The sequence below is a fragment of the Dromaius novaehollandiae genome, chromosome Z (genome assembly GCF_036370855.1).
Source record: "Dromaius novaehollandiae isolate bDroNov1 chromosome Z, bDroNov1.hap1, whole genome shotgun sequence".
Lineage (NCBI taxonomy): Eukaryota > Metazoa > Chordata > Aves > Casuariiformes > Dromaiidae > Dromaius > Dromaius novaehollandiae.
Window position 1 is genome coordinate 70,627,112 of NC_088132.1, and position 14,151 is coordinate 70,641,262.

General features: G+C 36.2%; 1 protein-coding gene across 5 annotated transcripts in view; it reads right to left on the minus strand.

Annotated features, from left to right (window-relative positions):
- LOC112982190 (NIPBL cohesin loading factor) overlaps positions 1-14,151 on the minus strand; it is a 155,914-nt gene that overhangs the window by 59,746 nt on the left and 82,017 nt on the right. For 3 of the 5 annotated variants that reach the window (XM_064501884.1, XM_064501887.1, XM_064501885.1), the window contains exon 9: positions 8,771-9,403. The exons of the other annotated variants lie outside the window; for them this stretch is intronic. In XM_064501884.1, the coding sequence (XP_064357954.1) occupies positions 8,771-9,403 (633 nt within the window). The remainder of the gene's footprint in view (positions 1-8,770; positions 9,404-14,151) is intronic. 5 annotated transcript variants of the gene reach the window in all.

Consider the following 14,151-nt stretch of genomic DNA (forward strand, 5'->3'; position numbering starts at 1 on the left):
ACAGGGGTAGCCTTCACCTTCGGAAATACCTGTGTGTCAAAATGATGAGTACTTTCATATTCAGAAATTAACTACTGAGGAACCTCTGAGCAAAAACACATTGCACTTGGAATAAGCACAGATACCTTCAAATATATTTCTGTTGAAACTGCAAGTCAACCATGTGATTTGAAGAACATCGATCTTGAAAATGGATATACTCGGAAGCTGAGCAAGGGTTAAGAACAGAAGCTGGAGGAGAGCCGGATTAAAGATACGTCTCCTTTCTTCCATTTACCACAAACATCTTGCACAAAGCAGCAGCCAGCAGACATTGTTAGTGCTGAAGTCTCCAACGCTATTGCATGCTTGAAAATCTGATGACTGTCTCAAGTCCCACACTAAATTCTTTCAACAGATGAGTACAATAGGATGATAGCCTAAAAACTTCTGGAACTGCATGCTGTACCAAACTGAAATGGGCCTTTTGTAAACACTCTAGAAAAGAAATGCTTGCATGGTTCCTCAGCTTTGTTTTAGAAGAATCACAAGTACTTCAACATTGTGCTCTATTAATACATTTTGGCAGGCTCTAAAATCCAGAGATTTCTGATTGATCTTGAAGACACAAGAGATAAATTATCATTTCCCCATTTACACCCTGTAAGGGATTCACTTGGAGACTTCAAATCCAAGCTGGTTAAGTGCATACTCTTCAGAACCACAAAGGAGATGGATCCTGTGACACTGAATTCTGGATGAACCAGTTTGGTGACTCTAGTACTTTTTTTTTGTTTGTTTGTTTTTTGTTTTTTAAATATAAGTATTAGCAGAGCCTTGCACTTAAAAGCTGTGATAGTCTTCAGAGATTCCTGGGATATACTTTCACTTCTTTGAAAAACCACTTATTTGCATTATTTAAATCAAGAGTGAATAAATTTATATCAAGTATACCATCCTGAACAGTTATTACCTATTGTCAAACCTTCCATTTTGAAAAAACAACAAGGACAAGTCATCCAGAGGCCAATTACAAGCATTTACAGTAACAGTGAAGACTGAGTTTTCAACAAATAACACATAACCATACTCCTACGTAACAAATCTGTTTACTGACAACTGTTTTGCTATTCCTAATTATCTTTCACATATCTCTTCGAAGTAGTCACCCGTTCCTCCCCGTGCCACTCCCCTCTGCCCAAAAACAGCAGTATATTGTAGACCACAAGAATCTAAACTGTTCAATATCATCTGGATACAGGGAGGGTTTAAAATTGAAATTGTTTTAGTAGCACTAATGATTGACCTATCAATGGAGTGAGGGCAAACATACATTCTTATCTTTCTACTCCTTCATGAACATTCAGCATTCGTGACTATAAGAGTTTGCTCTCACCTGACCTCCTCCTGAGACTATATTTCAATAAGCAAACAAATACATAATCAAGAACTCTTCTAAACAATAGAAGAGACTCCTACAGCACTAGCTCCTCCCCTTGAAGGAGAGACTGAGCAAAGACAGGTGAAAAATTTTGGCTTCGTTTATTGCTCTCTTACAGAAGGAACTGAGAAAGTATAGTGATGATCTTGGTATAGGCAGCTCTGCAGAACGGATTGTCATTCCAAAGGCTCCAAAATAGAGACCAGAGGGCTTCCAGTTGCTGCAGCTCAGACACAGAGACTTCTGAGACTTTGAACAGAAACAGCTGCTAATTTCTAACAATTTGTCAAGAGACTTTATCAAACTTCTAGTCACACTGCAAAAAAGAGAGCCCATCAGGAGGGATGTCCAAACTCATTCAGGACAAAACACACAAAGACTAAAGCAGTCTCTGATATGCCTTAGGGTGCAGCAGACCTCCGAATTTCCGTATTTGTGAAGTGCAGAACACTGAATTGCTTGGGTTACAGGGGAATGAAATATGATCCTATGAATTTTTCTATTTAAGGATGCCTTGTAACGCACTATTCTCTGTCAACTACAGTAACATGGAAGGAATACTATATGAGAAAATGACAAGAACATGTATAGTACATACTACAGAAATATAATCAAACATCTACACTTGTTTTGAGGTTAGAAGACCTAACTTAATCCCTCTAAATTTGAGAAGGCTTTTACAAATAACATGCTTTTAATTCCATTATGAGATAGATTTTTCTGACACAAATGCTGGGTTCTAGCCATGTGATTGTTTTGCGAAGAGTCATGTTTTTCTAAACTAGTTCACACATATACAAATACTTTTTAGTGGTTGGTGCATGTATTTGAATTGCGAAAAAAGTGAGTGAAAACTGAGGTGTGATTATGTTTTGAAATACTCAATGTAGCACAACTAACTTAACAAGAAAAATGCAATATACTAACAGTGGCCTTAATGAAAAAAGACTTATTTTACATACCACTTATAGGAGATAGATTAACACATCCAATTAGTTTTAGTCATCTGTATGAACAGCAACTTTTTTTTTTTTTTTTAAAAGAAAGGCCTTTTAAATTTTTTGTTGAACTCTTAATCTGCTTCCAAATGTTGATTTCATTCTGACATCATACCTTGAGTTAAAAATATCTTCAATTAACTAGATCCAAAATAGATTTTCTATTTATAAAAATAATAATGAAAAAAAGCCTGTATCATTTTAGGTTGATATCAGAGTGAACTTAGTGACTATCACCTATAGAAATGCTAGGCTTAAACTTTCAATAAACTTTATTAGGTATACATGCCATTTCCTTATCAAGATTTAAATCCTTTACAGAGAAGTAATTGTCCAACAACAAAATACAATCATTACTAAGTAATGTTATAAATTCTCCCATCCATCTAATGGGTATAATCAATGGCATATGGTATATGTTAGCTATATTTAATTTGGCAATCTTAGTTTATACTACAACTTAAATCAAAATAGACTTCTTATCAAGCTGCTGGTTTTTAGGTCTTTTCTACATTAGCTTACAAGAACAGATTTCTGTGCTACCCTATGCAAAGCACAGCTTCAATTTTTTTTAAAAAACTTTTTTTTCTTTTAAAACTCCATCAGGTATTTCATCCTTTAAAAAAATATGAAGTAATTTTTCCTAGACAGACTGAAACATTGCAACATTTCATTGCCATTTCTCTAGATATACAAGGAACTTCTTCCTCTTCCTTTTCTTAAATATGTTTGAACACAAAACAACAAACTCTCTTAGCTAAGGGAACTGGACAGTGTAAAGCTGCTTTTCTATGGGAAAGCTACATAAGGTATCAGTTTCATCCATTACATAACACTACAAAATGCAGATCTAATGCAAGTTTGTACACTCATTTGTTTTGTACACACAAAATACATAATATTTAATTCTCATATCTTCCCACTACACAGAGACACAACAATTTATATTATATGTCTCATTTAATCTTCTTGCTCTTGTTTCATTATTGTTCTTGTTTTATTATTTGTTCTAGCCTTCTACAAGATTATTAGATAAATGACTACATGTGTATCTCAATTTTTAAGGAAATAAAACCCCTATAACGTATTTTTGTAAATGAATGGTAATATCCTGGTTATAATTACTCATTCTGTCATTTCATTTATTGGCTAAATAAAATTAGACATAAACAAACCATTCTTAATAGTGTTCTTCTATTACCTTCTTCTTGGGGGGACTTAAGGGGTGATGGGGAAAGGGGAGAAAGGGAGAGGAGCTGGATAAGAACTTAAAAGGTAAGAGAAAAAAGTTACTTACCTATAACTGTAGTTTTGAGAGTTTTGCTCCGGCAGATTCACACTCTTGGGATGTGTGTCTCTGCTGCTATGGGCTTGGAACGGAATAAAAAAAGAAGCGCCCATGGCAGGCATCCAAGTGCCCCCTAACTGATCCAATTAGTGGAAATAATGTTATTACAGCTTCACTTTCTCTCACTAATTCAAAGAATCCATAGAAAGATTCCAAAGAAGCAGGTAAACGGGATCTTCAGAGGTAAAATATATAGGAAAAAAGCCACACATATGAATAGGTTTCTCTCATTTAAAAAACACTTCTACTGTTTTACGTTAAAAAAAAAAAAAAAAAAAAAAAAAAGGATTTGATGACCATTCTCACAAACTCACAAGTGCCTTGTGCAAGTAAAAGCAGTACTACTTAATCTGTTAAAACAGGTGCATTACACAAAAATGTTTCTGAAGTGGCTGAGAATCTAACAGTGAATACTTAGTACTATGTATGGAAGACCTCAAAGTTTAGCAAATCTGAATTTAAAAAAAACTAACAAAATTTGAAAAAAGTTATCTCAAAAAATATGGACTTTCTGATTTTTCAGAATTTTGCATTATTTTCAAGGTTATTTTCCCTTTTCCCCTGTCTGAAAGGCTCAGAGCTCCTTTAACATTAACTTCTTAAGTACTTTTGATTCACAGTAAATAGGATCTTGAGAAAAGCATGGAAGATCTTGAGGCAGAAACCTCAAACCTGAAAATTAATTTAGTAGCTGGTCTAAATCTTAAAGCACAGGAAGAGCTTAATGCAATATTCTGGGAAAGGTTTAGACTAAAAAATGACAAGCTAGCTTTGCACTACTTGATTATACATACAAATAACCCATTAATATCTGAACAGATAGCAAAGCAAACGAGTTAATGCAAAGAACTGAAGTTAACAAAAATAAAATTCCTCTCTCCTAACTTCCCTCCCATGAAAAGAAGATTCCTGAGAAGAACAGGAACTCCTGGTAATTTTCTAAAGTGCAACAGGATTTCCTGTACTTTCTTGGAATAGTCAAGTTCAGAACGTGAACAAGTACAACTCCACTGAAGTGAACAGGATAGTTTCAAAATAGAGAACTTCGCTCATTTCAGAAGCTGTCAAGAGCACCAAGTAGTACAGGAAATGCGACTACTAACAGTGATTATTGGGGGGGTGGGGGGGTGGAAAGCATGAAGTTTCACTGTCTTTCTAAAGGATTCAGGTCATCAGCATGTCCTGATGCACCTAAGCAAAGGATGGTAACTTACTCTTGATTGCTGCGGCCAAAACATAATCCCATTTCACGTTTGCCCTTCAGAATCACCCAAATCACCCATAGGGCTCTTTCCTTCCTACGCAGATAATCTAAGTCTTCATAAACGATGGCTGGATCTAGCTCTGAAATTACGTATCTTTTCAAAAGAGAAGATACGACCTAATGTTGACAGCTTGTATCTGATGAAGACATGAAGGCCACTGTGAGGTGCCTGGGGTGGGCGGCAGGGGGAACTGAAGACAGGACACATTTCGCAGGCCCAGTTGTTTGTACTGAGGCTATTAAAGGCTGCAACAGATGTATCAGAATGAAAGCTTTGGTGCAGACTGATTTAATCTTCAAAATCTCCATTTACTCCTTTCATTAACAGAGACAAATTACTTGCAAAATTAATCAATACAAAAAGACTTCCTTGATGGACAAGGTAGGAAGAGAAGATGGAATCTTGTCCCTTCCTTACAGAAACTGAGTAACTTTTTCAAACTTTGTACTCCTGCATCACGACGAAAGGACCATAACATCCACCTAACACGAGATCCAAACAAACTGAAAGGACAGAAGAACAGAGTTCACAGAAGCTCTCATATATGGAGGCCAAAGCCCTGCATTATAAAATCTCTCCTTATGCCTTTCTGATAGACGTTACATCAATTCTGCCAGCTTCTGCAACAGCAATTTTTGCACTGAGAATTCCTTTCTCAGGAAGCAAAAGCACGACAATCAGGGTCCAGAAAGATATACTGTTTTTTAAAGAAAGAAGCACTTTTGCAAAACCTGCTGGTTCCAGCTCTGGAATGGAGATTGCCTCCCACTTTGAGAGACTTCTTGGTGGAAACTAAATATTCTAACAGTTTTGTTAGAATTATGGGATTCAGTACAGAAAGTGCTATAATTTCCAAAGTGCTCCAGATCCCCATTTCCACCTGTACCAAACGTTACAGAAGGACCTTAGCATTTCCTTAGACAAGTGTAGCAGTTGTATAATTTCTGGCAGGAACCCCCAGAAAAACATCTCCGCCTCTCCTCCAGAATAAACAATTCCACCACACTCTTGGCTCCAAACCTTAGAAAGAACATAACATATGCATCCAAAGCCTTACACTTATAAAAGAAGCACCTGAATACCTCTGATGAAGCATAGTACTGTAGAGATTTCACATCTAAAAAACGACAGAAAAGGCCACTGACCTCGTATCAGAGCTTGAGGGAGTACAATTCTACTCAAAGTAATGTAAGGAAGACGACAAAGGGCGACTACACAGAAGCTATACTGTGACTGTAGTATGTCATGCAGCAATTACAAAAGTAGCAAAGATGCTTTCATGCAGATTTTAGCACGTGCTAGAATCTAGAGTAAGATCTCTACTGGGATGCTTTGTAAGTAGTGTGCTAATTGGCACAACCCCCCCCACACACACATTGCTATGTCTTCATATTCTAATTAGACTGAGTACATGCTACAATCCCACTACTTTCTTGACAAATATTTTAATGTCAGATCACATTATATCTCAAAATGCACAATGCCAGTCTTTTCCATAAGCACAGTAAGCAGCTTCTCAAAAATGACTGACATGTATAGGAATTATTGGATATATTTCTAATGGATATATTTCCATAGGAACATGAGAGAAGGCTTCCTGCTGCAATTGTACCAAACCAAAGGGCTGGAACAAGAACGATCACTGAGGAAAGCCAGACTCTATCAACTTCTCGACATGGCACAGACTTGCAAGCAATGGCAAAACAGTTACTAAAAAATAAGAACCGTATTTCTCCAAGGTAGCAGTTTTTCAGGAAATCTGTCCCCAGAGTGCTAAAATCCTTCTACTCACTACTACTTCTGTTCATGAATGAAATCTTGGCAGCCAAAGAGAAAAGAGCTGCTGTCTAGCATAGAGGCAACTTACCACCAGTGAATAAATAGTAATCATATGTCCCAACAACTCTTGCGCCTGATCCATAGCAATTGCAGGAACTCATGAAAAACCGAGACCTGGCAGAGGATGCAGGCGGAAGTGAAGCATTGACTTGGGATCCGTATTTAGTACAGAGAAGTGGTAAAGGGGAGAGATCATATTATATAAAAATCACTACTTTCCCAAAAAGAAAGAAATCAAAGTCTGCCTGTGGCTATGTAATTATGGTAAACAAACTTCACAGCTAATGTTCATCATTTAATGAAAGCCAGGAAGAAAAAAAGAAAAAAAAAAAAGTGTTTTAGTTTTGCTCTAAGTGTCTGAAGGCTGCTGTGCAGCATCAAAATTACACTGCCTTTTTCTAGATGTTTTTCAGCTAAAAGGTGCTGGAGAACCTACTCTAACAGTGGGGATACAACAGTAGCTTTTGAAGAAACAAAGTATTAGGAGACAAACAACAAGCCCTTCATAATTCAATTTCAAATTAGTAGAAGAGAGCAAAGTAGCAAAATTCCTATTTCATTAAATCAGAATTAAAGACAAAGTAAGTGGCGATCTCTTCTGAGGTGAGCACCCATTTTCTCCATATATTAACAATAATGTATTCTGACAAGAGTTAATTTAGTTATCAAATAAGAAATATCTAAAACGTGTATCTTTTTAGTACTTGCAACAACAGTCATACACACATGTGAGCGCGCAAGCACACACACACGCACACAATACATATCTTTAAAGCAGAAAATTTTCTTTAACTAAGGAGAAAACTTGTGCTCTCTCTGGTGGTTAAAAACCCAAAGTGTAAATAAATTAAGTCGCATCCCGATGCCACCCAAGTATATCAAAAACTGATTATTTCCAACTATGACTCTCCAAATTCAGAAACTGCTCTGTTTCACTTCTGCAAGGTTTTCTTGGAAGTATCTAATAAATTAGCATTATCCTGCAAAATATTTTCTCTTGGAAGTTAAACACAGTCTAGAGGACACTTTTAAACCTATTACTATCTACTTTAGAAGAAAAACCTTATTTTCAAGATTTATATGGGAGTTTTAAATCTACTTCTGAGATTTTGAAGCTTAAGACCTTCAAATCAGTTAACAGCAGCAAAAATTTAAAGAGAATAGATTCAATGAAATCAGTTAAGAAAACCAGTCTAGCTATTGAAGTGAAGAGAAAACATTTCAAAGGCTCATCTGGTTCTATATTAGAGACCACATAGATATACTGTAGCTCTCTAAAACTTGTAATGCCTACATAACAATGGATATCGAGCTGAGCAAACTTTGAAGACAATATAGTAATATATACTATCCAATCATTACAGTGTCTTTAAAAGAACAGATGTGATTTTGATCTAAAACCTTCATGTTAGGTTCAAATAGGGATAAGTATAGAAATAGGATAAAAATTTTAATCTGTTTTCTTATATTAGGCAACATAAGTAGTTAATTAATAATTCATTCAACTACCATAACTTATTACAAATTTTGACCAGGAATGTGGCACTGCTGGGATTTTAGAAACATAAACAATGCCAATTTTATCTTATTTTATCTAACGGTTCAAAACAAGAGTAGTTAGAAAAAATTTTGAAACATAACGACTTCACTTTCATCTGTTAAGGCCCCAAATAAAGCATACCAAACATTAAAAATATGCATATATGAGAGATTACAGTTCATTGCTGGAGGGGAATGGAGATAGATGAGGTAAAAGAACCTACACTGATTAAACAGATTGGAACTATGTGACAATGACAGGAAGGTGGCTTTTTTTTTATATATATATATATGGGTTTTATATACATATATATATATTTATATAATATATATAGTGTATACACACACACAATCCTTTTACCTTTATCTTGCACTTCTTTTGAAAATCGCTCCCTTTCAATAGCTGATTCACGTTCTATCCGCTCAATTTCAGCCAATGCATCCAATTCTACTTCATCATATGACGTTATAGTTCCTTGTTGCGAAACCTGTTGCTGTGTCTGTACCACAGGAGTTTGAGGTTGTTTTGCAGCAACTGAAGTGTTCTGTTGTAAAACAGGCACTTGATGTGCCTGAAGGAAAGCTGTCTGTTCGTGCTGCGGCAAACACTGAGCAGCGTTTAGTGGGCGGTTAACATCCTGTGGAGTAACGGGTGTTTTAGAAGTCTGTCCTGGGTACTGCACATTAAAAGGAATATCACCCTCTGATACACTGCTGTTTTCCAAACCAGAAAGCATATCATCCTGCTGGTCCATATCCGAAGATCTTACACGAGAGAGTCTTAATGTAAGCTTAGTGGAGTCCTTGGAAGGAGAACTAATGATATCATACATTGCAGCTTTTTCAGTCTGGTCTTTTTCATCCTTGCCTAACTTCATTTTCTTTTGTTTCTTTTGCTTTCTTTCTGGAGAATCTAACAATATGTCTGGGGGCACATCTCTAGGTGATGAATAAGGTGGAGGCTGAGATTGTAGGATTAAAGGTGGTCTTGATCCTAGAATAATAATTCAGAAAAACTGAACAGTTATGTTGTTTCATGTTTATATAAAAACACACTAAATAAAACCTACATAATTTTAATGTGTATTTGCACATATATCTGTGTTCACAAAAGGCCTAAATAAGATTGGTAGGAAGCACATCATTCCCAGATCAAGATGTAATACAGATAGTTGCACTGTATTTCCTAGGAATTTTAGCAGTCCACAGCAGGTGGAGAAGGGATCATTTCAGAGAAGATGGAACCAAAACACCCACCACCAAAAGACATAGTACCTGCAGGTTCAGAATGTCAGCTATCAGAAACTGGTTAATGAAAGCAAGTTGACTACAGAAAAAAAGAAAGGACAAAGATCCTTAGTAAGTTCCAGTGATGAAGACTTAGTCATCAGTGTACAGGCACTGGCCATTTCACTCGAACATTTTTAAATTAAAAAAAAATATATGCAAAAACAATTTTTAGGGAGGATTCCCTACCTAAAAATGTCCATGAAAAGATGAAATCAGAAAACATACTAAACAAATTGGCCTTTCTTTCCTCCTTAACCTTGATTCTGCCAGTTGCTTTTCAAAGTTTTTTTAATTTTAGATAAATTGATTCCAACCTCCCCACTCATTATTATCTAGAAAACACTAATTGTCGCAAAGAATTATTCTATCATTCCCCCACTTATCTACCCTCTTTAATATACTCATTTCCACTTCTATGTGTACTCATTCCAAACACTGAGTATATTTAGAGAAATTTTAAAAAGAGAACATTTTTCATTAAAAACATTCTCCATTCACAAATTTAAAATTTCTGTCTCTCAAATCAGACTAACTCCTCATATCTCTTAGCCCAGAAAAGGCTTTGAAAAACAGATAAGCTTTTCAACCTGTCCTGATAATAATTTTGAGCAGTAACTTTTGGCTTAAAATGGAATGATGGTGTGACAAAACAAAAGGAATAATATGCTCCAGCCTCCTCTTGTTTAAATGAATCAAACATTTCTCTGATCCCATTCATCCATTAGAGAATACTGATCTTCAGAAAGCAGTCATTAAAATTACTACTACTCATTCTGTTTCAGGTCATCATAGGTCAGTGCTTCTAACAACACCCAAAAATTAATTGGAAAAGAGGTGTGCTTCCTTGGAGAACCACCACTAAGCAAGAAAGCAGCTCTATTCTGTAGCTGAAATTTCTAACAGATACTTTGAGTAGTATTAAGGACATCATTAAGCAATACACTGACCTGTAGATGAAAAAAAGAATGGATATCTGCAGCAAAGCCTCAGTTAAAATGAAAGGTGTTCCTTTACTGATGACTTCTTTGCATAGACTCCTATACTTTATTTTCTCTCTAGTTCATGCCAAGAGATGCCCTATGATCTCTAAACATAGAGCAGGGTATAAAATGGATTTACCTTACCCAGTTCTCCTTCCTTGATTATCAATGACAGCTCCATATTCTGCCAATGATACTGCAATGTTGGGAAGCCCTGTGTTTGCTCATCCTGATTCTCAGTATCTTTCCACTAATCCATTCCCTCCACCCTCAAATTAAGCACCACACAATCACTAGTGTCAAAGTTCTGGTAATGCCCTATGAAGTTCTCCCATTTGTCTTTCACCACAGACTTCTGTTCTTCAGACACACGCACACACTCCTCCTACTTGCTGTTCCTTTCAACAAAAAATTACAAGATTTTCTTAGTGTAACGTATGGCAGAGATTGTTAGCTACTGATTTTCCTTAAGGTAATGACAATCACTCAGTGGAAACACAGGATGCATTTTCTTTCTCCAAATATTAGAGGCAGTTCAAAACTTTTCAGAGATCTTACTGACATCTCACTCCTTAATTCTCACTTCAAAAGAGTATTTCCACAGTTTCAATGGAACACTTAACTACCGTTATTCATAACTACATTTTGAATGGAGGACACAGCTTTGATTCTCCCTTGCCCTAAGCTTTAAGTAAATATGACAATATCTTTCTGATTTGATGTAATTTTGTATTTGTCATGCTGAAAAATAACACTGCAGCAACAGAAAAGCAGGTTCTTTTTATCTTTGGATAGACTTGAGGAGGTCAGAAGGATTTCAGCCCATTCATTGAAAGTACTTGGAATCCAGTAAATGAAGAAACAACAGTACAGTTCTCCCTGTTGTAGGCAGCACTACGACTAGGCTATTTAAGGATACCTTCCTCCTGAAGGAAATTTCTGAACAGCATTGATAGCAATGCCTGTAAGCTGCATTTTAAGAGGAGATGTTCTGGCAGTAACTGCACATATTTCCGAGATGCCTAACCATGGTTAAATCCAGAATGGAGCATGCTGAGTAGATTTGGATCCTTTCCAAGACTGGTTTATTCTAAGCTAAGTAAGCTTGACATCTCAGAGCTCTACCTAGCAACAAAATGGTTAAAATATCTGGCTACAATACCCAGCTATTGAGGTGAAAAGAAATGGAAAAAGAGGAGGTATTCTGGAACAGTTTCCTTCTACCAGAGACATTTTAACAGTTTTGAATGTGTACCTAAGATAGTAAATCACAGTCATGTTTTTTCAAAGATAATTATAAGCCCAATTTTAGAATATTCTTTTAGAATACAGAAATGGGTAGGCAGCTTTTGAGTCTAAATCTTGGGCTGCACTCCAATTCAGGAGAAAAATATCTAACCTTCTGTAGCTGATCTTCCACAGTATCAGTACAAGCACTTCGTACAAGCTCTCTGTATGCCAAGAGTACATAAAACTTGCGTGAGAACAAGAGACTTTCCACTCATTTGGTGAGGTCACTGTATCACTACTGAGCAGCAAGTACCAATGGTCATCTAGATAATGCTAAATGTAAATGAGAAGCAGGTACATCATAGGAGTTAAAGCCTCTACAAAGAACAAACATGACCGTAAGCAATACTTCCACAGACTTTCAGTAACAGTCTTCCTGACCACCCATGATAATCCTGGGATTGGTTCTCTATAATAATTAGTTTTCCTTGTGATTCCTAATGATGGATGGCACTGCGGATTAAAGAAATCTCATCAACTGTGTTAGCAATTTGTAAATACTTTTTCCCTGTGATTCTTGACTGATTCCTTATCAGATCTTTTCTAATGCAAAGAACTATAGGTCACTGTCAATGCAATACATTTTAGCCTTCTCAAAAATGTAAAAATTCCAAAACAATATAGTATGAAATGGCTTCACTTGCATGTTTACACTCATCATTAAATTGGGTAGCAAACAAACAGGCTTCTGTCCAGGAGATTATACACATCACTGACACCTAAACCTTGTATATTTGTCTGTACACTTCTTTATTATACCACAGTATTCACACCTCCTCATTTAACCATTCATGACACTTCTCTGATGATCTCAGAGCCTCTTCAGAGCAAAGATCACTTGCCTTTCAAAGCTGATGCACCACACTCTCACTGTTGGCCACATTCATTGCTGCAATGGACATGGTTATAACCCAATCATTAAAGTTACCACGAATTTAGGATTCGGATATTTGAAAGAATTATTAGCTTTCCACTTGCACAACAACAAAACAAACAGAAAAACCACAGCTCACTCCAAGTAGTATCTTTATATTCCTTAAATCTCTCACAGGCAAAGGTTCCCAGACATTAAAAAGAAAGTCTTTCAACATTCCTACGTGCTCTTTTGCCAGAAGAATGGTTTCCTATGCACAAAGGCAAGAAAAACTACTAATGAACAAATGAGGACTGATGGATAACACTTTATAGCACACTGGAGAGAAACATCAGGAACACTCAAGAGCTGTTGCATTTTTCAACTCATATATCCTTGAGACTCCAGGAACATTATTTAAGTGGGTACCAAGTCATTGTATGCCAAACCTGGATACTGCATTCTAGACTTTTTACTCAAAAATCCCTTGGGAAGAGAGGCTTTAAGAGTGTGTTTTACATGCAGATTATTGGGTTACATATGTGAGTAGTTATATTGTAAGTAAAGTCTTGAAGGTAGATGCCAGGGATGGAGAAAAGACCAGAGCATACATATTGTACTGGAACTGACATTTGTCTTCTGGAAAAGCTGAGAACCTGGTGATGAATCAACGTGAACATCTGCAAACAAATCAGGTCCACTACTGCCAAAAGATTTGAAGAGACTGCAATTACAGTGTGTAGATGGAAAAATCTCTTATATGATCCTACTTAACGTTGTCACATAAATTGAACATTTTCATAAAAATGGGATCAGATAAAATTCACTCTAGAAGCCTGGCTAAAACAATCTCAGAATTGATAATAACCATCTTGAGAATTTGTGCCTCCAGCAGATTCAAAAAAGGAAAACACAATCTCTTGAAAAGGATGGTGATGAAGTGCCCAGAGAATTTTATATAACAGTTTGTATGGTTTCAGCGCATACTAGAAGAACAATTTATCCAAGAAGACCAATTTTATCAAGGGAATAACTAAGTGGTAATATTCCAACATGAGTGCATTAAGAATAAATATAATCAAATAAAACTAAGTTCATTCTGTAAGACTGTAGGACTTGTGAATTAAAGAGAATGGAGTGTCATACCCGGACTTCAGCAAGGTTTTCTGCATCATTTCTCATAAAAATTTCATTAACAAACTGAGGAAACATGGTCTAGGCAAAACGTAAGACTACAGTAAAAACTGTATTCAAAGGGTATCACAGTAAAAACGAGTGAAAATACCAAGTGCAGCTTTCCAGAGTACTATCCTATGCCTGGCAGAATTA